The sequence below is a fragment of the Vombatus ursinus genome, unplaced genomic scaffold (assembly GCF_900497805.2).
Source record: "Vombatus ursinus unplaced genomic scaffold, bare-nosed wombat genome assembly UNPS02014781.1, whole genome shotgun sequence".
Taxonomy (NCBI): domain Eukaryota; kingdom Metazoa; phylum Chordata; class Mammalia; order Diprotodontia; family Vombatidae; genus Vombatus; species Vombatus ursinus.
The window spans coordinates 20131560-20154024 of NW_020954559.1; the positions used below are offsets into that span (position 1 = coordinate 20131560).

Sequence of the window (22465 nt, forward strand, 5' to 3'; positions counted from 1 at the left end):
CATCTCCACCTGTTCATGAGCATATACACCTGAAAACCTAAAATGGACTCCTAATCAGTCCCTTATCTTCCTCATCAAGGAGGCCCCTTCTGTCTACTAGAAGACTTAGAATTTCCATCCACTTTCCCTCACTTTCTTGAGGTTTACAGAGAACTTTCCTCACATGACCGTATGAAGAAGGTACGCCATTGGGGCGTTCTGGGAGTGGGGTGTGGACCTGCAATTTCACCTATGTTGAGAACTCCTGCTCTGCAATTTACCATTTTAGATAGTTATCTAAGAGCACTGAGAAGTTAAGTGACTCACCCAAGGTTACCCAACCAGCAAGTCTGAGGCAGATCTCAAACTCAGCTCTTTCTGATTCAGAAGTGGACCCTCAATTTCCACCCCCCCCCCCCCCGGCAACCTGCCTCTTACACCCAGATGAAAAAAGGGTCAGAAGTATTAAGTCACCTGTTTGTGGTCATACACAGCAGTGAAGATCAGCACTAAGGCTCGAACTCACATTTCTTTCACAGATCTTTTCACCAAAGCACCTGCTTATCTAATCTAGACCCACTTGCAGCGGCCGTTGCCTTCTTTCTCTTCATCCCTAAGTTCCAAGAGCTTTCCATCCTCCCTCTCTCCCCATTCCGGGGATAATGTAGGCTGGTTTTCTTCCTGACCATCTTTTCCTCCCCCCACCCCATCTCATTCATCTCATCCCGTCCCGTCCCGTCCCATCCCATCCCATGTCCCTAGCACAGGCAGCTTTCCTTGTTGCAAGGCCAAGTGCAGTGCTACCGGGCACTTCCTCCGGCCCTCCCAAGTCCCTCCGCTTCTCAGCCCAGACAGCGCCACACGGTGCAGAGGTCTCACTCACTTGGCCCCAGGCAGAGCAGTAGGACGAGCGCCAGGGCTGCCAGAGCTAGCACCCGGCTGGAGGTGAACTGGGAGCTGGAGGAGGCAGAACCCATCTCTACCGGCAGCTGCTCGCCGCGATGCTTTCCGACTCTCTCAGCTGCAGGGACAAAGCGAGGTGCTAGTAAGGGGGACGGAGAACAAATAGATTTACACACCCGATCCCACCCACCCTCCCTCCTCACTCCAAGACCCCCAACTGGCCAGACCCAAACTGGCCGGCAGTCATAACAGGAAAGAGTATTGTGCAAACACGCGCACAAACCCAGACACACACCCGCGGCTTCTGCTGCTCAATTAGTTCTTTTCAGCTCTGCCTGGAAGTTGATGGAATAATCCCTGGGCTCCCGCTCCAAACAGAAAAATTGGCCAAAAGCAAAGGGGACCGTGCCAAAGTGCACAGAGTAATACATAGTGGTCCACTATTCCTTTCCTTACTGAATGAAGCCTTTTCCCCCCTGGTCTTGTGGTTGTTTTTCATTCCACCCCCACCCCCACCCCCCATCTTTTACTCTACTCTCTCGTGGCAGTGGAATTCCTGTAGATTTTTTTTTTAAAAGAGCATAACTGCAAACACATACTGAAAGACTCAAGCTTCCATCATACCGTAATACCAGATTATACAGAGTGGTTCCCTAGTCCTGCTTCCCCTCTGCCCCCCTTTTCCCTATCCCCAGGAACTAGAAACAGGCAGATGCCTAATTTATATCTTCAGTCCCTACTGTATGCCTGGCCATGAGAAGTTATATTCTACACCTGTAAAGAGGGTCCCTGCACCAGGGAAATGAAAGGCCCATCTAAGTAAGAATAAGTGAGAGACAGATACATTTGTGTAGTGGAAAGAGCACTGGTCCAAAGAACTGACCAATTAACGAATTCCAAATCCAACTAACTTCTCTACATTTAGTCCACATCTCTCCATTTTGTCCACAAAAGATAAGGAAATCATAAGAGATTTGGTGAAATCCATCCAGAAATCCAGGAATATTATGTTTAACCAATCAATTAATAAGCATTTATTAAGTGCTCACTAGAGCATAGGAAGTAATGTATAATAAGGTTAGAAAGGTATTTGGGGCCTAGACCAAAAAAAAAAAAAAAAAAGTAACTAAACAGAGGATGTTCCTAGTGGCCATAGGGAGTCATTGGAGTTTATTGAATAAAGAAAAAATGATATGGACAGAGCTGCACTTTAGGAAAATCGCTTTAGCAGGTATAAGGAGCATTATTTGGAGAGTGGAGAGGTTTGAGGCAACAGACCAATTAGGAGGCTATTCCTATAATCTTGGAAGGTGGTGATGAGGGACTGGACTGAATGTGGGGAGTGGTTAGCTGTGTGAGTTGAGAGGAGGGTTATAAGAGTTACTGTGGAGGGAAAAAAAATTTGTGGAAGGAAGAGTTACTGAGTGATAGGACACGTGCATCATTTTTACAAAATCTGAAAAGGCTCCTTGATTGAATTATAAGCAAAAGATTGGTCATGCACCAGGTAGAACTGTTCCAGAGTTTGTCAGTTCGAGAGAGTTTGAAGCACAGATATTTCCAACAGGAAGCAGAGACTCACATTCTCCATGGAGTCACAAACACAGAGGAGAGTAGAATTCAAAACAAAAAATCATTTCAGAGCTGACTATAGGTTCAAGAGAGAACTAGCCCTGGCAATGGAGTGATGGAGAGGACCAGGCTCGAGGAATTTATCTAGGTGACCTTCCCAGCAAAGATGCTGGACTGAGAAGGGAACAGCAGGAGGACTCCATGAGAGAAAAAAAAGAATGTATGTACCAAAAGTATGAATGACCCTAGACACAAGTGTTTCCTAAGTGTGTGCCTCTATACCACAGACTCTAAGTCTGTGCTTGCACAGATGCTTAGTATATTTGTGGGAGAATGTACCCCAGGTGTAAGAAGAGGGAATTTTGATGCTATTGTTCTAACTATGCTATCTTAGAAATTGCTTTTGTTTTGAGCTGTTTGTCTACTCATTGTCTTTTAAAGGTAAATTCAATGGTGGGGGCTTATGAGCTACTATTTTAGGAGTGCAGAGCCACAGACTATACCTTTTGATCTAGGGTCACAGCCACTAACCCAAGAAAAGCAGACTGTGAGTTTGAACTTTTTTTTGTTTTGTTTTGTTTTTGGTGTGGGGGAGACTCCATGAAGAAGATACTGTAACAGACTGCATTACAAAAGTTTGATTGTATTCAGCTACTTGGAATTTGGAGCACATTTTCCCCTACAAAGTATTTGCATGTTTGGGTTATTCGTATGTCAAGTTTTCATAAATACAAAACTGCCTTTTAGGATGATACTAAAAAGTATTAGCATCTCTGAACAATCAGTTTTCAGAAGAAGAATTATAAGGCATCAATGATCACCTGAAATTAAGTTACAGTCATTAATTATAAGAGAAAAATAAAGTAACTTTGAGGCTTCACCTCACCTTTAGCAAATTGGCAAAGATATAAAAAAGTCAATGTTGGACAGACTATGGAAAAATAGGCACACAAGAACACAGTTCGGAGGGTTATTAAGTGGTCCTACTGTCCCAGGAAACAATCTGGAATGATGTGACAAAAGTGACTTAATTATTTGAACCTACCATAAAAAAAGATCATGTAATACAAGAAGATCAAAGGCATAAAGAAATTACTAATATATACTAAAATATTCATAGCAAAACTTTTTATTATAACATAAATTGAATTGAACTCTCTCACATACAAAAACAAAACAGTCAATTTTGTTCAATACAGAGATAATTGTAATGTAAGAAAGGCAGAAAAACTATTTTTAAAAAAGTATTAGCAGCTCCAATTATTTGACTTACAATAAACTATTGAATACCCCAACTTGACCAACATAGAACTTGTGGGCTTTTTTCAATAGAATACTATTGAATATTTTGATAGCCTAAACTATTACAGTACCTTTAGAGGAAAGTAGAAGTTTCATGAATTCTTTCCAACTACCAGGGGACTAATTTTTTTTCTTAATCTTTGAATATGTAGGAGGCAAGGGGAAAAGCAGAATGAAAGTTGAGTTGCATTCTCTTCCCAGGAGAGATAATATGGATGGTGTAATTCAAGCCCTATTCCTTCAAACAACTCAAGTGTAAATTTTGCTGATGAAAGGAAGTCTGGCAGAGAAAATAACTGCAGTGGCATCTTTAAATATGAAGGGCAAGGGTATCAGTCATTGGCAGAAGAGTATATTGGTTGTAAAGCTGCTTTTTGATGCTGAGAGAGAGCTTACAATATTTTATCTTCCAGGGTAAAAATTCTGACTTGTAAATGCTCAATCTTTTCCTGATTTTCAGAGGACATTCTTTAACCTGTTGACCAGCATGATATTGCTACATAATGAGGGCAGTTGCCAGGAGATTCTGTGCTTCTTGGATAAATAAAAGTATATCTAGACCAAATAATTACTGAACTTCCTGGCTTCTACCACTTGTGAGTTAATCTTGTTTCAAAAGCATTTGCCTGATAATGAGGTTACTTCTATTTTCTTTTTCAATTTTCAAACCCTAGCAAAAAAAAATTTATGGTTACCCTTGGGAAAACTATAATCAATAAAAAGAACAATATTAAAAGCATGAGACTTCTAGACATATACTTGTACAAATATTTATTTAGGGAAATGTAAAGGAAACATCTAATGCCTTGAAGAGACTATAGAGGGGGATGGTTTATCACTCCCAGTAGTCTTCCACAACTCCCATTCAGTAAATGCTATCATATGATTGACTTTATTCAATGACTGATTAGTTCTTTCTCTTCATTAAGCTTAGGTTGTCATTTGGTGGTCAAAATTGAAAGACATTATCAACTAACCATGACTCTTTGGATACATGTATTTCTTTGCAGTATGTTTATATCCTGCCTTTGCAGTCCAATAGTGTAGATGCATGTAAATATATCATTTACAAAAGGCAGATAGGTAGTACACATAGAGTATTGGGCCTGGAGTCGGGAAGTTGTCAATCATTTTCAGTTGTGTCTGACTCTTCATGACCCCATATGGGGTTTTCTTGGTGAAGATACTGGAATAGTTTGCCATTTCCTTTTCTTCATTTTTACAGATGAGGAAACCAAGGCAAACAGGGTTAAATGACTTGCTCAGGGTCACATGGGTAGTAAGTGTGTGAGGCTGGATTTGAACTCAGGAAGAGGAGTCTTCCTGACTGCCGGTCCTGCACTCTGTCTACTGTGCCACCTAATTGCCCATGGAGTCAGAAGGTCTCAGATACTTACTAGTTGTGTGACCCTGGGCATGTCACTTAACCTCTGTCTGCCTCAGTTTTTACAGCTGGGAAGTGGGAATAATAATAGCACCTACCTTGCAGAGTTATTATGAGGGCTCAAATAAGATAATATTTATAAAGTGCTTAACACAGTACCTGGTGCATAATAAATGTTTGTTTCGCTCTTTCCAAAAGGCATTCTGGGATATCATAGTAGCAATGGATGATGGAACAGACAATGCTCACCAAAATGCCAAGGATTAGAAGTAATTTAAACCCAATAGATTCAACTCAACAAATGCTGAATCAATCAACAAGGCAAGTCAATAAGCATTTATTAAATTACTACTATTTACCAAGCCCTGTGCTAGACAGTAGAAATACAAAGAAAGGCAAAAACAAACAAAAAATAGTTCCTGCTTTCAAAGAGCTAAGTCTAGTGGGGGAGACAACATACAAATCACTAAGCACAAGTGAGACACTCACAGGACAAATTATCCATAATAACAAAGCGAAGACACTAGCATTAAGTGTCTACTATAGACAATGTACCATACTAAGATAGCAGAGGTAAAAAGATAGCACTCACCTTCATCTCAAGGAGCAGTCCAATAGACAGAAATACATTTACTATGATACAAAGAAATACAGGAAAATTTCAAAAGAAATTTCCAGAAACATTGCTATGCATGATTAAATTGAGTAGAATAAGTTCAATTTCACTTGGCAAGGAGTGGGCTAGGTGGATCATGAAAGTCTTCTTGGAGAAAGTGACACCTAAATTGGGCTCTGAAGAAACAGGGGCGTTCTAATTGATGAGAATAGAGGAAGCTCATTCTAGGTAGTGGGAAAGACAACATGACAGGGTGTGAGAAGGAGAGTCATATGAGGAAAATCTAGAAGGGTAGATTTGGAGACTGATTACGTTGTCAGTGTTATGGCTTTTTTGGTAACTTTGTAAGAAGTGTGTGGGTTTGCTCTTTCTGAGAGGCAGGCCGGTCTCTAAGAATAAGTGAGCTCTTAAATTAAGAAAAAAAAAGAGAGGGGAACTCAAGAGGAAGAGAGAGGCTCTTAGCAACATCCTAGCTACCTTGAGGAAAGCTGCTGCCTAGATGGACCAAACTGGATCCTGCCTCTCTTCCTCATTTACCCAATAAAGATTTGACCAAAAAAAAAAAAAAAAGTACATGGGGGCAGGTTTGAGGGCAGGGGTGGGTAGAGACTTAATTGATAGAGCAAGGACCCAGATGGAATTAAGGATGGAATCAAGGGCAAAGCTAGAAAGATTACATTTTTCTGAAGAGGACACATTTAATATTCTTAGTATTAATAGATAAATCATTAACTGGCAATGAGGAAGAAGGAATATGAATTGAGGGCTAGAGGAGAGAGTAGGTTGAGAAAAGTCAGTGCAGGTAGTATAATATTGAGTTAAGAGATGATTAAAAGGATTGCCATGCAGCAATGTTACAAACTAGAGATAGCTTGCATCGACTTAGAGAGGACCCGGTCAGCAAAATGTCTTGATTTACTCCAGCAGCATGGGAATGAGGCTGGAGGCTGGTGGTAGGAGTTCCCCACGACACAACGGATTAATGGGACAAGGGAATCAAAGGATTTGAGGAATTGGAACAACAGGACTGAATTCTCAAAATCAATGAGAAATATACTCTTTCTGCTTGTTAAATCAAGTTTTCATGTTAGGCTTTTTAGAACTTTTGCCATGTGTAATAAATGGTGGAAGGTGAAAAGGGAGAAAAATGTGAGAAACTTTCCTCTCCATCTAAAGAAAACTGAGAAGCATAAAGTATTCATTCTCCACAGACTTCAGGACACTGGAGGATTCTGGGAGTTTGGCTCCCAAGGGGATTTCCAGAGCTCCAACAGGCAAATTTTGCTAACTCGACAATTGCCAAACTGAAACACTTAGATAGTTGTTCTTTAATAAAGCTGAAAAAAAAAAGAAAGAGGAAAAAGGAAGGAGAAAAAAGTTCCTAACAAAGTGGCCTTTTAAATAATAAAACTTAAAGTACCTCTGATAAAATAATCAGCTGGTCATAGATTATGCTGAAATGATATATTTTCTTCCCTGTTTTCAGTCTGGTACGAATAGGAATTTATTATATTTTAAACAAAAAAAAAGTGTTTCAAGAATAGGTTGATATAAACCAGGGCTGTACAATTAACGTGAAAAGGGAAACTATTACTTTTTTAAAAAAATTCCTCCAAAACACCTTTCCTCTATGAGGTCTATGATTTCTTCTAATTCAAAGTTTCCTAGAGAACTTCTTCTGGACCTCTCCTTAGCTTCTATTGCATTCTACCTTGCATTTTATTTGTGTTTATTCAGCTTGTACTGCTTCTAGTATTGTAAGTGTGTTTTGGGCAAGATCTATGTTATTTTTCATCTCTAGAAAAGATGAAAATTATTATATGAATGTAGCCCAGATCTTAAGCCTGTAGCATTTGTATAAAACTGTCCTCATTGATGGAGAGAACGATGATTTGACACTGTTCCTACATGAGGAATGGAATCAGAGAGACATTCCTCTTCCTGCTTTGAGAGAGAACACACATATAGTTCTAGACTCTCCTTAGAATGACTCTTGAGGGACGGAAAAGACTTTGGAAGTCATAAAGGAACCAGTGCCTCAATGTGTCTCTGATTTCCATTGTACCTCCCTGGAAACATAGGGGAATTTCTCCTTGGGTGAGATCAAGGATGCTCTTTGGGTTAGGTTGAAGTACTTTGCTCCCAGAAAGAGAGCTCATTCACTCTGTGCATTATCTGGTATACTCTTTTTAATTATTATTATTATTGTATTTGAATTTATTTTAAACTTAAATACAAAATAAGAAAAGGAAAAAAAAACATTGCCATGTATACAGCAGAACATAAGATAGGAGCCAATATAGAACGATAAATTTCCATTTCAAGAAAATCTATATAATAAATATTACACTTTATTTTCAAAGTTGTTCATCTTTTCTTAGCCTCCTTGTATGTTTTCTTTTGTCCTCTGCTGTGCACTTTTTAGTTTATTTTCCTCCTTCCTCCCCCTCTCCCCAAGATGGCTACAATTAAGTACACATATATATGTATATATGTTTGAATATACACACATATATACATACATACTTACACATACTATATATATGTATATATATATACATAACTATCCATAAACCTACACATATACACTCAAATGTGTATACATAAGACCACATTATGCTTATTTCCACTTGTTATCTGTACCTCTGTAGTGGATGGCATCTTTCTTTATAAGTCCAAGTCTTTCCATATTTTTTCTAAAACCACCAGCTAATCATTTCCTACACCACAACAATATTCCAACCCAATCACATTCTATCTGGGATATTGTCTATGAGAAATTTTATTTTTCCCCAATTTTTCTGCATTCCCTCTGTTCTTGGCTATATAGGTTTTATTTATACAGGAAAATTTTAATTTAAAATAATTAAAATTATCCATTTTATACTTCAACATTCTCTTACCTTGTAATATGGTTTAAGGTCTGATGCTACTGAATCTACTTCCTTCACATCTTTTTTGTCCTGGTTTCCTTGAAGTTCCTGACCCTCTACTCTTCTAAATGAACCCTGTTATTATTTTTTTTTTGACTTAGTAAGATTTTTTTTTAGTGATTTAATTGGGATGGTATTATATAAATAGATTAGTTAGGTAAAATTGTCATTTTTTTATTGTATTAGCTTTATCCATGCACAATAAATATTACTTCAATTATTTAGAGTATAAAAGGTGTTTTGTATTTATATCCATATAGTTCATATTACATTCATCTGTTTTGGCAGGCATATTCTCATAATTTTTTATACTGTCTAGTTAATTTATATGGTCTAAAATTATTGATTAATAGGACTTTCACGTAGCATAGTTTCCTTATTTCTCTCTTTTGATTAAATATGATTTTAGTTTTAACTTTGTCTGGGATATTCTAATATGTAGAATTTTTATTTCCATTTGCTAACTGCTTGGATAAATGGGTGGAGTCCCTAGTCACTATTTGTGATAGTCTTTTGTATAACTAGCATTTGGTGGGAAGGGATCAAGCCTTCAGATATAAGCTTGGGGGTATCCCTTCTTCCTTAAATGATAGGAAAGTGGTTTGAACCTAAGAATAAAATCATTCCCCTAGCCTAGCAATATTCAGGGTAGGGATGGAGAAAAATAGATATAATTCTAGTCTACTAACCCTTCTCTGAGGGGGTCAGAGCAGCCAGATTAATGACTTTTTTTCCCTGCTTCCCTCCAGACAGGAATCAAGCTTTCCCTTTCAGGCACACCCCTTCGAGAAGAGTGAACAAAATACCCAAGATATCTATGAAAGCTTCCCTATAAGCTGAATTTGGACAAATTCGTGTGACATACACATAATCTACATGGGCAACAAGCATACTCTACACATAATAGGTGCTTAATAAGTTTCCTGAATTGCGCTAAACTGAATCTTCATCTGAACTATTTTACTTAGCCAAGAAAAAAATTGACTTCAAGGGAAGACAGGATTTTTTTCACTAATTTAAAAATTAATTCATAAAATAACATCTTCCTCCTCACCTGCAAACATTTGGAGAATCTATTAAGTTTGTTATATCATTGCTCTGTGGCTGCAGCGAATTATAAAACCTGGTTCTGCCCTCAAGAGAATTATATCTCTTGGGGGGATAGGAGATAAACATGAAAGGATACACAGCATAGAATTTTAATCAACTCTCATAAGCAGGTTGAAAGCTATTCTAGATCTGTCATTTGGCTTGAATGGTAGACTAAAATTAGTTTAAAAATAGTAAACTTCCAATTCAAGGTTGCATTCTCCTCTCCCTGAAAAATCATGTTACCAAAATCTTGGTTCAAACGCTAGCTACTCCAAGTAATCTTCACTAGCTAATACCAACACTCTGCCCAATTTCTCTCCCCTTTCTATATTTCAGGGACTGCTGGTTTTCTTTGAGAAGCTTCTTCACTATCAAACAGAACTAGTCTTGTAAACTCCTGGAATCTCCCATTTTTTTTAATCATGGTACATCTTGGTATATAGTACTCAATACATTTTACATGAAGATTTTTCTTTATAAAATAGGAATGCATATTTTTAATTATATAGAATTAAAACACATTTGGTTAATTTGGGAAATTTTTTAGCTTAATATCACATATGATGGCTTGCCAAACATCACAATTGCATGGAACAATTTAGTTCTAATCCCAAAACCGAATACGTTTTTGATCCAAGAAAGTCAAGCCAATAAGTATTTATTAAATGTGAAGCACTGGGGATACAAAGAAAGGTTCCCCCCCCCACCTCAAAAAAGAAAAGTCACTGCCCTCAAAGAACTCACAATCTAATGGTGGAGATACCAAGCAGATAACTTTGTACAAACAAGTTATCTACAGGATTAATTAGAGATGATCAACAAAGGAAAGAAATTAGCATTAAGGGAGGTTTGGAAAGGTTTTTTATAACAAGCACTTAAAGAAGATGTATTTAATTATATTTCTTCAAGCCATAGGCACCTGGCCCTGAGAAAGTTTTAGACAAAGCTAAAGAAATATTTATAGGATCAGACAATGACAGATTTAAAGTTGGAGGAAGGAATCTTAGGGATCATTAGGCTAATCCCCAGATACCCAGAGAAGAATGTGACTTGCTCAAGGTCACACAGGATACGAACCTTAGCCTTCTGTCCCCAGATTCATAGTTCATTCCAATACCAAGATGAACACGTATAAGGAGAAGAACCTGAATTTCTAAAGTCCTTCTGCCTCAAAAAAGTAGACATTTCTTTGTTGTTGTTGTTGCTACTGTTATTGTTTAACCATTCCCGGCCCCCAACTTCTAATCTGGCAAAGGCCAGGACCTCCTTTGGTTCATCCAATAAATCTTTCCCCTGCAAGCCTCTAGGTCAACACTTCCAACCCTCCAAAGTTCACAATTCTCCTGGCTCAAAAGTCGAAACTCCTACTGTTTTGGATGTCATCTCAGTTTCTGCAGTTAGGCTAATTCAACTAAAGTGTGGAAGTATGCTGGCAGGTCAAAAGGATGTCTCCGCCAATCAGATGACAAAGCATGGCACTCAAGTCTCACTAATCCAATAGAACCCACCTTTTGATCCTCTTCTGCCTATCCTCTGCTGACCTGTCCCTTTGAATCTGGATGCAAATTTAGCTTAAGTCCTACTTGGCTGTAGTTGTTGCCCTGTTAAACAAGTGAAGAGACCTCCGGCCTTCCCTAGGACTAATTTCTGGAGGCTTTGATCCTGCCTCTGTATTAGCAAGTCACTCGGTGGAGCAGTAGTAGCATCAAGCAAACCTCTGCCCCTCACACATCCCGAGGTCAATCCCACTCTATAGCTCTCTCCCATGGCCACAACCCAGGACAAGACACATGGGATAAAATAAGGGAGGGAGAAGTATAAGGAGTAGGGGGCAGAGCCAAGATGGTAGAATACAAGCAGCAACTCAACTGAATTCTCCTAATATTCCCCTCCAAACAACTTTAGAATAACATCTCAAATCAAATTCCAGAGTGACAGAACCAACAAAAGGTCAGGGTGAGACATTTTTGCAGCCCAAGACAACTCAGGAGGTTGGCAGGAGAGGTCTGTGACACCAGCAACAATACCAGCAGCAGGTCTTGGAGGTAGCTGCAATAGCAAAAGCAGAAGCTTTGGAAGATCTCATTCCAGAGATAGTAAGGGGATCAGACAACTGGTCAGAAAGAGATTACAGGGGACCCTTTGCTGACATTGAGATCAGGACCCTGTCCAGTACTGGGTCACAGTTACAGGGCTAAAAGGAGCACCAGTGCTTGTGATCACAGAAGAACATGGGCTCTAGTCACAGTTCCAAGGCAAAAAAGAGCCAGAGCATTTATGGCTGCAGGGGAGCAGGGGGCCAGGTCACAGTTCCAGAATGGAGAATAATGCTTCTTGTATCACACCGCCTTGGAAGCACCAAAAAATGTACAGACCCCCAGAACTAACTCTGAAAACAAAAGCTTGAGACAACGCTTCCTCCACCTGGGAAGCAGAGCCCAACTTTAACACAAAGTTAAAAGTCAAGAAACAAGATGGAAAAATGATCAAACAACAACAACAACAAAAAGAACCTGACCACAAAAAACTACCATTGTGATAGGGAAGATCAAAACATAAACTCAGAAGAAAATATTGATGTCAAAATAGCTGCAAGCAAAGCCTCAAAGAAAAATGCAAATTGGACACAAGCCCAACAAAAATCCCTGAAAAAGCTCAAAAAGGATTTTCAATATGAAATAAAAGAGGCACAGGAAAGAATGGAAAAAGAAAGGATAATGCTGCAAGGAAAGTATGAAAAGAGAATCAACAGCTTGGTAAAAGAGGCACAGAAAATACTGAAGAAAATAACACTTTAAAAAAGCAGAATTTACCAAATGGTAAAAGAGTCCCAAAAATTCACTGGAGAGAAGAACTCCTTAAAAAGCAGACTTGGCCAAATGGAAAAGCAGGTACAAAAGCTCATTGAAGAAAATAGTTCCTTAAAAATTAGAACTGGGCAAGTGGAAACTAATGACTCATTGAGACATCAAGAAACAATAAAACAGTCAAAAGAATGAAAAATTAGAAAAGAATGTAAAATATCTCCTCAGAAAAAAAACAGATTGAGGAGAAATAACTTAAGAATTATTGGACTACCTGAAAGCCATGATTAACAAAGAGCCTATTGCCCTAATAGCCTAGAACCAGAAAGTAAAATAGAAATTTAAAAAATGCACCAATTTCCTCCTGAAAGACATCCCAAAATGGAATCTCCCCAGAATATTATAGCCAAATTCCAGTGCTCCCAGGTCAAGGAGAAAATGTTGCAAGCATCTAGAAAGAAACCATCCAAAATCATAGAGCCTCAGTCAGGATTACACAAGATTTAGCAGCTTCCATATTAAAGTGGAGGACTTGGAATATAATATTTGGAAAGGCAAAGGAGATAGGATTACAACCAAGAATAACCTAATCAACAAAACTGCATATAATCCTTCAGGGTGGAAAATGGGTATTTAATAAAATAGAGGACTTTAAACATTCCTGATGACAAAACTAGAGCAGAATAGAAAATTTGACTTTCAAATACAAAACTCAAGAGAAGCATAAAAAGGTAAAAAGGTAATATGAAAGAGAAAACATAAGGAACTCAGTAAGGTTAAACTGTTTACATTCCTATATGGGAAGATGATACCTGTAACTCCTAAGAACTTTCTCATTATTAGGGCAGTTAGGAGGAATATTCATAAACAGAGGGCATGAGTATGCATTGAACATGATGAGATAATCTAAAAAAAATTAAGGGGCAAGAAAGAAAGATGCACTGGGAGAAGTGGGAAGGAAGAGAATAAATGGTTAAAATTATCTCACATAAAAGAGGCATGCAAGAAAGTACTTTTATAGTAGAGGGGATAACAGGGGAAGAGGTGGTAGACAATTCTTGAACTTCATTTTCATTGGAATTGGTTCAAAGTGGGAATAACACATACTCAATTGGGTATAGAAATCTATCTTACCCAAGAAGAAAATAGAAGGGAATGGGAATTGGGGGGTGAGGCTGATAGAAAGGAGGGCAGATTGAAGTAGGCAGTGGTCAAGGTCAAAACAGACTTGAGGAGGAACAGGGAGAGACAGAGACAGAGAAAGACAAAGAGAGAAGCAGAGACAGGGTGAACAGGGAAAAAATGGGATGGAGGGGAATACACAGTAATAATAACTGTGAATGTGAATGAAATGAATTCACCCATAAAATAGAAGTAGATAGCAGGATGGATTCAAACTAAAATCCAACAATATTTTGTTTACAAGAAACATACTTGAAACAGAAAGACAGACATAAAGTAAAAATGAGGGGCAAGAACAGAATCTATTATGCTTCAGCTGAAGTGAAAAAAAGCAGGGGTAGCAATCACGATCTCAGACAAAGCCAAAGTAAAAATAGACCTAATTAAAGAGGTAAGCAAGGAAACTATGTCTTGCTAAAAGGCACCATAGACAATGAAGTGAGAAAAATACTAAACATATATGCACCAAATGGCATAGCTTCCAAATTTTTAAAGGAAAAATTAAATGATTTACAGGAGGAAATAGACACTAAAACTATACTAGTGGGGGATTTCAACTTTCCCCTCTCAGAACTAGTAAATCCAACCATAAAATAAATAAGAAGGTAAGAAGATGAATAGAATTTTAGAAAAGTTAGACATGATAGACCTCTGGAGAAAATTGAATGAAAATAGAAAGGAGCATACTTTTTTTTCAACTGTACATGGCATCTTCAAAAAAATCACTGTGTTTTAGGACATTAAAAACCTCATAGTCAAATGGAGAAAGGCAGAAATATTAAATGTATCCTTTTCAGATCATAACACAATAAAAATTACATTCAATAAAAGGTTGTAGAAGCTTAGATTAAAAATTAATTGGAATCTAAACAATGAGTGGGTTAAAGAACAAATCATAGATACAATCAATAATTTCATTAAAGAGAATGACAACAATGAGACAACATTCCAAAATTTATAGGATGAAGCCAAAGCAATACTTAAGGAAAAATTTGTATCTCTAAATGATTATGCCAATAAAATAGAGAAAAAGCACATCGATGAACTGGGCATACAATTAAAAAAAAAACTAGAAAAAGAACAAGTTAAAAATCCTCAATTAAACACCAAATTGGAAATCCTGAAAATAACAGGAAAGATTAATAAAATTGAAAATAAGAAAAAAAATTGAACTAGTAAAACTAGGAGCTGGTTATATGAAAAAAAAAAACAATAAACTAGATAAACCATTGGTTAATTTGATTTAAAAAAAAGAAATTAAAAAAACAAATTGACTATCAAAAATGAAAAGGGTGAATACATCACCAATGAAGATGAAATTAATGCAATTATTAGGAGCTATTTTGCCATGTTATATGCCAATAAATCTGACAATCTAAGTAAAATGGATGAATATTTACAAAAATATAAATTGCCCAGATTAACAGAAGATGAAGTAGAATACTTAAATAACTCCATTTTAGAGAAGGGAATTGAACAAACTATCAATGAGCTCCCTAAGAAAAAAATTCCCAGGACCAGATGGATTCACATGTGAATTCTATCAAATATTTAAAAAACAAATAATTCCAATACTAATTCCAATCACTATTTGGAAAAATAGACAGGAGTCCTACCAAAGGCCATTTATGACACCAGAGCAAAGAGAAAGAAAACTATTGTCCAATTGCCCTAATAAATAGAGATGCAAAATTTTAAAATAAAATGCTAGCAAGGAGATGACAGCAATATATAACAAAGATCATACACTATGACCAGGTAAGATTTATACTAGGAATGTAGATCTGGTTGACCATTAGGGAAATTATAAGTATAATTGACCATATCAATAACAACCCCCCCCCAAAATAACATATGATTATGTCAATAGATGCTGAAAAATTTTTTTGACAAAATACAACCCTCATTCCCATTAAATACACTAGAAAGCATATAAATGAATGGAGCTTTCCTTAAAATGATAAGTATTATCTCTCTAAAATCATCAGCAAGTATCTGTAATACAGATAAGGTAGAAGCCTTTCTAATAAGATCAGGGTAAAGTAAGGATTCCCATTATCACCACTATTATTCAATAATGTTATAGAAATGCTAGCTATAGCAATAAGACAAGAAAAAGAAATTGAAGGAATTACTATAGGCAATGAGGAAACGAAATATCACTCTTTGCGGATGATATGATGGTATATCTAGGGAATCAATGAAAAAAACAGTTGAAATAATTAACAACTTCAGCAAAGTTACAGGATATAAAACAAACCTACATGAATCATCAACATTTCTATGCTACCGATAAAGTTCAGCAGGAAGAGATAGAGAAATTCCATTTAAAATAATTGCAAACAATATAAAATACTTGGGAGTCTATCTGGTGAGACAAACCGGGAACCATATGAACACGATTACTAAACACTTTTCACACAAATAAAGAAAGATCCAAACAATTGGAGAAATATTAATTGCTTATTAGAAGGCTGAGGCAATGTAATAAAAATGACAATTTTAACTCTATTAATTTACTTACTCAGTGCCATATCAAACTACCCAAAATTATTTTATAAACATAGAAAAAATGATAACAAAATTCATCTGGAAGAACAGAAAGTCAAGAATATCAAGGGAATCAACGAAAAAAAAATGGGAAGGAAACTGGCCTAGCAGTACCAGATCTCAAACTGTATTACAAAACAGTAATAATGAAAACAATCTTGTACTGGCTAAGAAATAGAGTGATGGATCAGTGGAATAGATTAGGTACACAGTACACAGTATTAAAATAATCCTGGTAAACTAGTGTTTGATGAACCCAAAGATACAAGCTTTTGGGACAAGAACTCACTATTTGACAAAAATTGCTGAGAAAATTAGAAAGCAGTTTGGCAGACACTAAACATACACCAGCATCTCACGCCATATAACAAGGTAAGGTCAAAATGGGTACATGATTCAGATGTAAAGGATGATATAATAAGCACATTAGAGAAGCATGGATGATTTTCCTGTTAGATTTATGGATAAGGAAAGAATTTATGACCAAGCAAGAGATAGAGAGGATCATGGGAAGTAAAATGGATAATTTTGATTACATTAAGTTTAAAAGGTTTTGCATAAGCCAAATCAATGTGGCCAAGAATAGAAGGAAAACTAGGGGGAAATTTTTTACAATTCTCTGATAAAGGCCTCATTTCTCAATTATATAGAGAACTGAGTTAAATTCATAAGAATATGAGTTTCTTTAATTGATAAATGCTCAAAAGATATGAACAGGCTGTTTTCAGAAGAAGAAATCAAAGCTATCTATAGTCATATGAAAAAATGCTCTAAATCAAAATGCAAATTAAAACATCTCTGAGATACTACCTCACACCTATCAGATTGGTTAATATGACAGAAAAGAGGAATGACAAATGTTGGAGGATGTGGAAAAATTGGGACATTAAGGCATTGTTGGTGGAGATGTGAATTGCTCCAGCCATTCTGGAGAGCAATTTGGAACTATGCCCAAAGGGCTATAAAACTGTGTGTATCTGTTGACCCAGCAAAATCACTAGTAGATTTGTATTCCAAAGAGATCAAAGAAAAAGGAAATATGTATATGTATAAAAATTTTTATAGCAGCTCTTTTTGTAGTGGCAATGAACCGGAAATTAAGGATATGGCCACCAATTGGGGAATGGCTAAATAAGTTGTGGTATATGAATGTAATGGAATACTCCTGTGCCATAAGAAATAATGAGCAAGATGGTTTTAGAAAAACCTAAGAAGGCTTACATGAACTGATGCAGAGTGAAGTGAGCAGAATCAGGAGAACATTGTACACAGTAATAGCAATATTATAATGATGACTGACTGTGAATGACTTAGCTATTCTGATCAATACAATTATCCAAGACAATTCTGAAGGATTTATGATGAAAAATGCTATCTATCTCCAGAGAAAGAACTGATAGAATCTGAATGTAAATTGAATCATATGTTTTTTACTTTCTTAATTATTTTTTTGCCTTTTTTTGCAACCTGGCTAATATGGAAATCTATTTTCCATAATTTCACATGTATAATTGATATCACATTTTCTTGGCTTCTCTGTGGGTGTGGAAAGGGTGGGGGGAAAAGAGAGAATTTGGAACTCAAAATTTTTTAAAGAATGTTAAAAATAAATAAATAATAATTCCTAAGGAAGAAGTATAAGGAATATAAGGAGTATAAAGAAAGTATAAGAAAAGCATAAGGAATATGAGGGAAAGGTGCCCAAGACAACTTACTCTTTTTTCTCATAACATCAACATTGGATTTCAATTCACTGATTAAAAATAAATACCACAAACTCCTTCCTTCCTTGTCTGCTTTACTGTTCTTCAGGTTTTTCTTGGGGCTGAGCATAAGGTAAAATGTGGTTGAAATTGCACTTCTCTCCACTTCCTCCTCATCAAATCTCTGATGCATTAGGTTTGGGCGTGCATTACATTGTCTAACTCAGGAGACAAGTTGATTGAGACTATAAAATACTTGTCCCATCTCACAAAATGTCATTTCTTTAGTTTAATAATTCTGCTAAATATTCCCAGCCAGATATCTTTACTCCATCTAAAGGATGCCCCGGTGAATAACTGGAATACAGTAAGGTATTAATTAATCTCCTTGTGGTCATGCTGGATATCTCTAAGAAAGCAGCCAATATCCCCTTTCCTCTCTCATTCCCTTTGACTCCTCTCCACCCAAACTCTTAGCAGGCAGAATCACAGGATTCCAGAATTTCAGAGTTAGAGGGGAGTTGTCATCTAGTCTGACTCATATTCTTTTTTCAAAATTTATTTTATTTTTAATTAATGGAATAAAACAAGCATTTCCATAACATAGTATAATTTTTTTAAAAAGATGATTGCACACAGAACTGCTAATCTGCTATGTATAACCTGCTATTCCTTTTAAATATACGACAGAGTCATCATGTAAAATTTGCATGATTCTTATTCAGAAAAGGAATCCACATAACAACACACCAAATCGTCACTCAGCCATCCCATTTATTGTTTGGAAATTTTTTTTGAACTTACAAAAATTATTAGTAGTAGCGCTATTTATTGATATATCATAGTATTAATGCTATTTTATTAATATATCAATATATCTACAGTTCCCTACTAAACTCTAACTCCAAAACCTCATTGTGTCACTGAGGTGATCCTTAAGGGAAACCACACAAAGAAAATCTCAATGGCTATGTCAACAGAGCACATGCTCTGCTAAATCCTGCCAAGTCAAAAGGGTTTTTGAACATGGGCCTGATGCTGGACTGTGTGTCTATAGTTAAAGGACCAATTTAACTTGATGACATTGAACATAATCTGATAAGCCTTTTCATCATAGCAACTGAAGAAGACATCAAAGCAATAATTACAATAGCTAGTATTTATATACTTCTTTAAGGTTTGCAGAACACTTTACATATCTTATTTAACCCTCATAGCAACTCTAGGATAGGTATTATTAATATATCCATTCTTACAGATGAGGAAACTGAGGCCCAGAGAGGCTAAGTGATTTGCCTGGGGTCACACATCTAGAAAGTTTCTGAAGCAGAATTTGAACTCAGGTCTTCCTGATTCCTTGTGCTGTCCTCTACCCAGACACCTCAATGATGCATTGTGATGTCCGTAGGTGGGACAGTATCCATGTTAATGAAATCACAGGTCTTTTGAGTATTATCAGTATCATTGGTAGTGTAGTATAAATAGGACAACGAAGCCAATTATATTTAGAAAAAAAAACCTAAAATCAAAGCTTCTCGTATGTAGTTTTCTTAGTTATTCCAAATTTAGAACTGAAGAATATCATCAATTTGAGTCTACAAGAGTAATTTCATGCCATTGAAATACCTAAAAGTTTTCAGAGTTTGTTAAGTCACAGACTTCCAGTTCCCTAGCAGATGCTAACTCAGCAGAAAACATTGGTTCTCGGTGGCAAGGTGCCTTTTTCTTTGACCTGAATAGAGCTAGTCTGTTAAGAAGTCAGAAAGGCATCCCTCCAGCCTTGTATTTATAAGCTGCATGGTGGCCTAGAAACATTCAGAGGTTACTGTGTGAGTTACTAGACTTCCTTTGGGGTTCTGCCCACCCCTACACCCTGCAGTGCAGGGTTTGTATCAAGCAGCTCTTACCTGGCACAGCAGTCAGTAGCCCCTTTAGCCACAAGTGCTACCTAGAGAATGAAATAAGGTCTTTTGGCCTAATGCCTCAGTCACAGTGCTGCTCTCACCTTTGATGCCACTTTCCAGACAATGGCAGAGCAGCAGGGGAAGAAAAAAAAAATGGAAAAAAAAGAGAGACAAAGTATATAAAGGCTCTAGAAGGGGCCTTAGAGATCATCTACTCCAGATCCCTAATTTTATAGGTGAAAAAGCTAGAACCTATTGAGTTATGTGACTTATCCACCACCTTCCCAGTCATATCAGTTTGCCACCTTTGAGTCATCCATGACTCTTTACTCTCCCTTACACTGCAGTTTCCAAGTCTTGTCAATTCTGATTCCGGATCTTTCTTATCCCATCCCTTCTCTTTTCATGTGGCCATCTCCCATCCTTATCATCTCTTACCTGGACTATTGCAATAACCTCTTAATTGAGCTCCGTGACACAAGTCACTGTCTTCCACAAAACTGAAAAAATGATTTTTCCTAAAGTACAGGCTATGCATTGCCTGCCAGCACTCACATGGAGGTCAGAAGAAGCGATACAAGGACATTCTTAAGGTCTCTCTGAAGAACTCTAGTATCAGTTGTGAGACATGGGAGACACTGGCACAGGACTACCCAGCATGGAACAGCCACATCAAAGAAAACGGTGTGCTGCAGAATCACACTAGCGAGATGCACAAATCCAGAGACATTTCCATCCCTAATGTTCTTATTTGTGTCCAACCTGTGGTTGAGTCTTCTGAGCTTGTATTGGTCTGTTCAGATAAGTTGGACATGTTGTGCAATGATCCTGACATCATGGTGTCATTTTGGTCCTCTTCAAGCATGAAGGACAACCACAGTCTAAGCATGTCATTCTCTCATTCAACAAACTATAGTTTCTACCTATGATGTCTTGGATCAAATCCAAACTCTTTCATTTAGCATATAGAGCCCTATATAGACGTCCTTTGAGCCACCTTTTCATTCAGTAATCTATAATAAAGATTACTCTGCTTCAAGCATTCTTTGATATGGCTAAACTAGTTATTCTTCATATATGACACATGCTGCCTTCTATTCCCCATATCTAGAATGTACTTCCTCCTTGTCTCTGCCTCTTAGGCTCCCTAGCGTCTTCTAAAGTTCAAATGCTACTTCTTTCAGAGGGTTTTTCCTGGTCTCCCACCCCCAACTTTGCCCCCCACCCATCCAGTGTTGTATCCCTCAAATCACCATGTATTTACTTTGAACGTCTATTTGTACATAATTTATGTGCCCATGTTGTTTCCCCCTATACAATGGAGTTCCATGAGGTAAGTGATGGTTTCATTGCTATCATTTTATCCATCACCTAGCACAGTACTAACACATAGTAAGAGCTTAATTGTTGTTATTGTTGTTTGTTGTATGTCCTCCCTTCTCTCTCTCTCTCTCTTTTTTTTTTTTTTGGTTAAGCAATGGGGTTAAGTGACTTGCCCAGGGTCACACAGCTAGTAAGTGTTATGTGTCTGAGGCTGGATTTGAACTCAGGTCCTCCCGAATCCTGGGCCAGTGCTGTATCCACTGTGCCACCTCGCTGCCCCGATGTCCTCCCTTCTCAAAGAGGACCATGACATCAGGAAGGTGATACCATGACTTGCAAATGAATTGGATTTAAGTGAGGGAGGGCTGTGCAAAATCACCAGCCTCACTTTCTCCTCTGGAGTCATCTGGGCTCAATGGCAAGATCAGGATGACTGGAGATGGACCCCAGTAAGAGTTTGATAAAAGCTTGTAGATTGATTATCCAAAATCACACAAAGAGTAAGTACCATAGCAAAACATCGTCTAACTCAGAATCTAACACTGACTTCATTACACCATAATACTGGTAAGGAGTGGCAAACCATAGTGTCAATGGTACATATTGCAATGTAATATTAATAATTTTGAGGTAAAAAGGAGAAGAAAGTGGGGTGAGGGTAGGACTGTGAAACCTATGTATGGATCTTCAGGGGAGAGGAGATGGTGAGAGAGATATGGAAATTCAAATATCAGTACCAATGTATGATTTTAAAAAATGTCTCCCTGGATAATTGTTGGCAAGACACAATTTCTTTGAATCTCAGTTTCTTCATCTGTAAAATAATAACAAGGGTATTGTAAGAAAAGTACTTTGGAGACCACAATATGCTACGGATGTAAATTAATATAAACCAAGTCTGGATTTCCTGGTACTTGGCCCATTGGACAGCTGGGTTAACACTGAGGCAGCTATCACTAGGGAGAAAATCTTTACCAAAAAAAAAAGACAGACACCCATGAAAGATAAAATAGAACATTCAGATTACATAAAATTAGAAAACTTGCACAAAGCCAGTGCATCCAAGATAAGGGAAGACAGTCAACTGGAAACATTGCAAAACTCATAAAAATTACTCAAATGAACTGTTATGGAGAAATGTTAATATCTAAGCACAATGACTACTTTTCATTTTCTTTCTTTCTTTCTTTCTTTCTTTCTTTCTTTCTTTCTTTCTTT

The 22465-nt window shown here is 37.2% G+C and overlaps 1 protein-coding gene across 4 annotated transcripts in view; it reads right to left on the bottom strand.

Annotated features, from left to right (window-relative positions):
• LOC114046291 (augurin-like) overlaps positions 1 to 22465 on the bottom strand; it is a 58076-nt gene that overhangs the window by 11947 nt on the left and 23664 nt on the right. For 2 of the 4 annotated variants that reach the window (XM_027866591.1, XM_027866588.1), the window contains exon 2: positions 863 to 1000. In XM_027866591.1, the coding sequence (XP_027722392.1) occupies positions 863 to 956 (94 nt within the window). In that variant the 5' untranslated portion in view covers positions 957 to 1000. Of the gene's footprint in view, positions 1 to 862; positions 1019 to 1177; positions 1213 to 22465 lie in introns of those variants that run through there. The other 2 variants (XM_027866590.1, XM_027866589.1) reach the window with 2 other exon arrangements.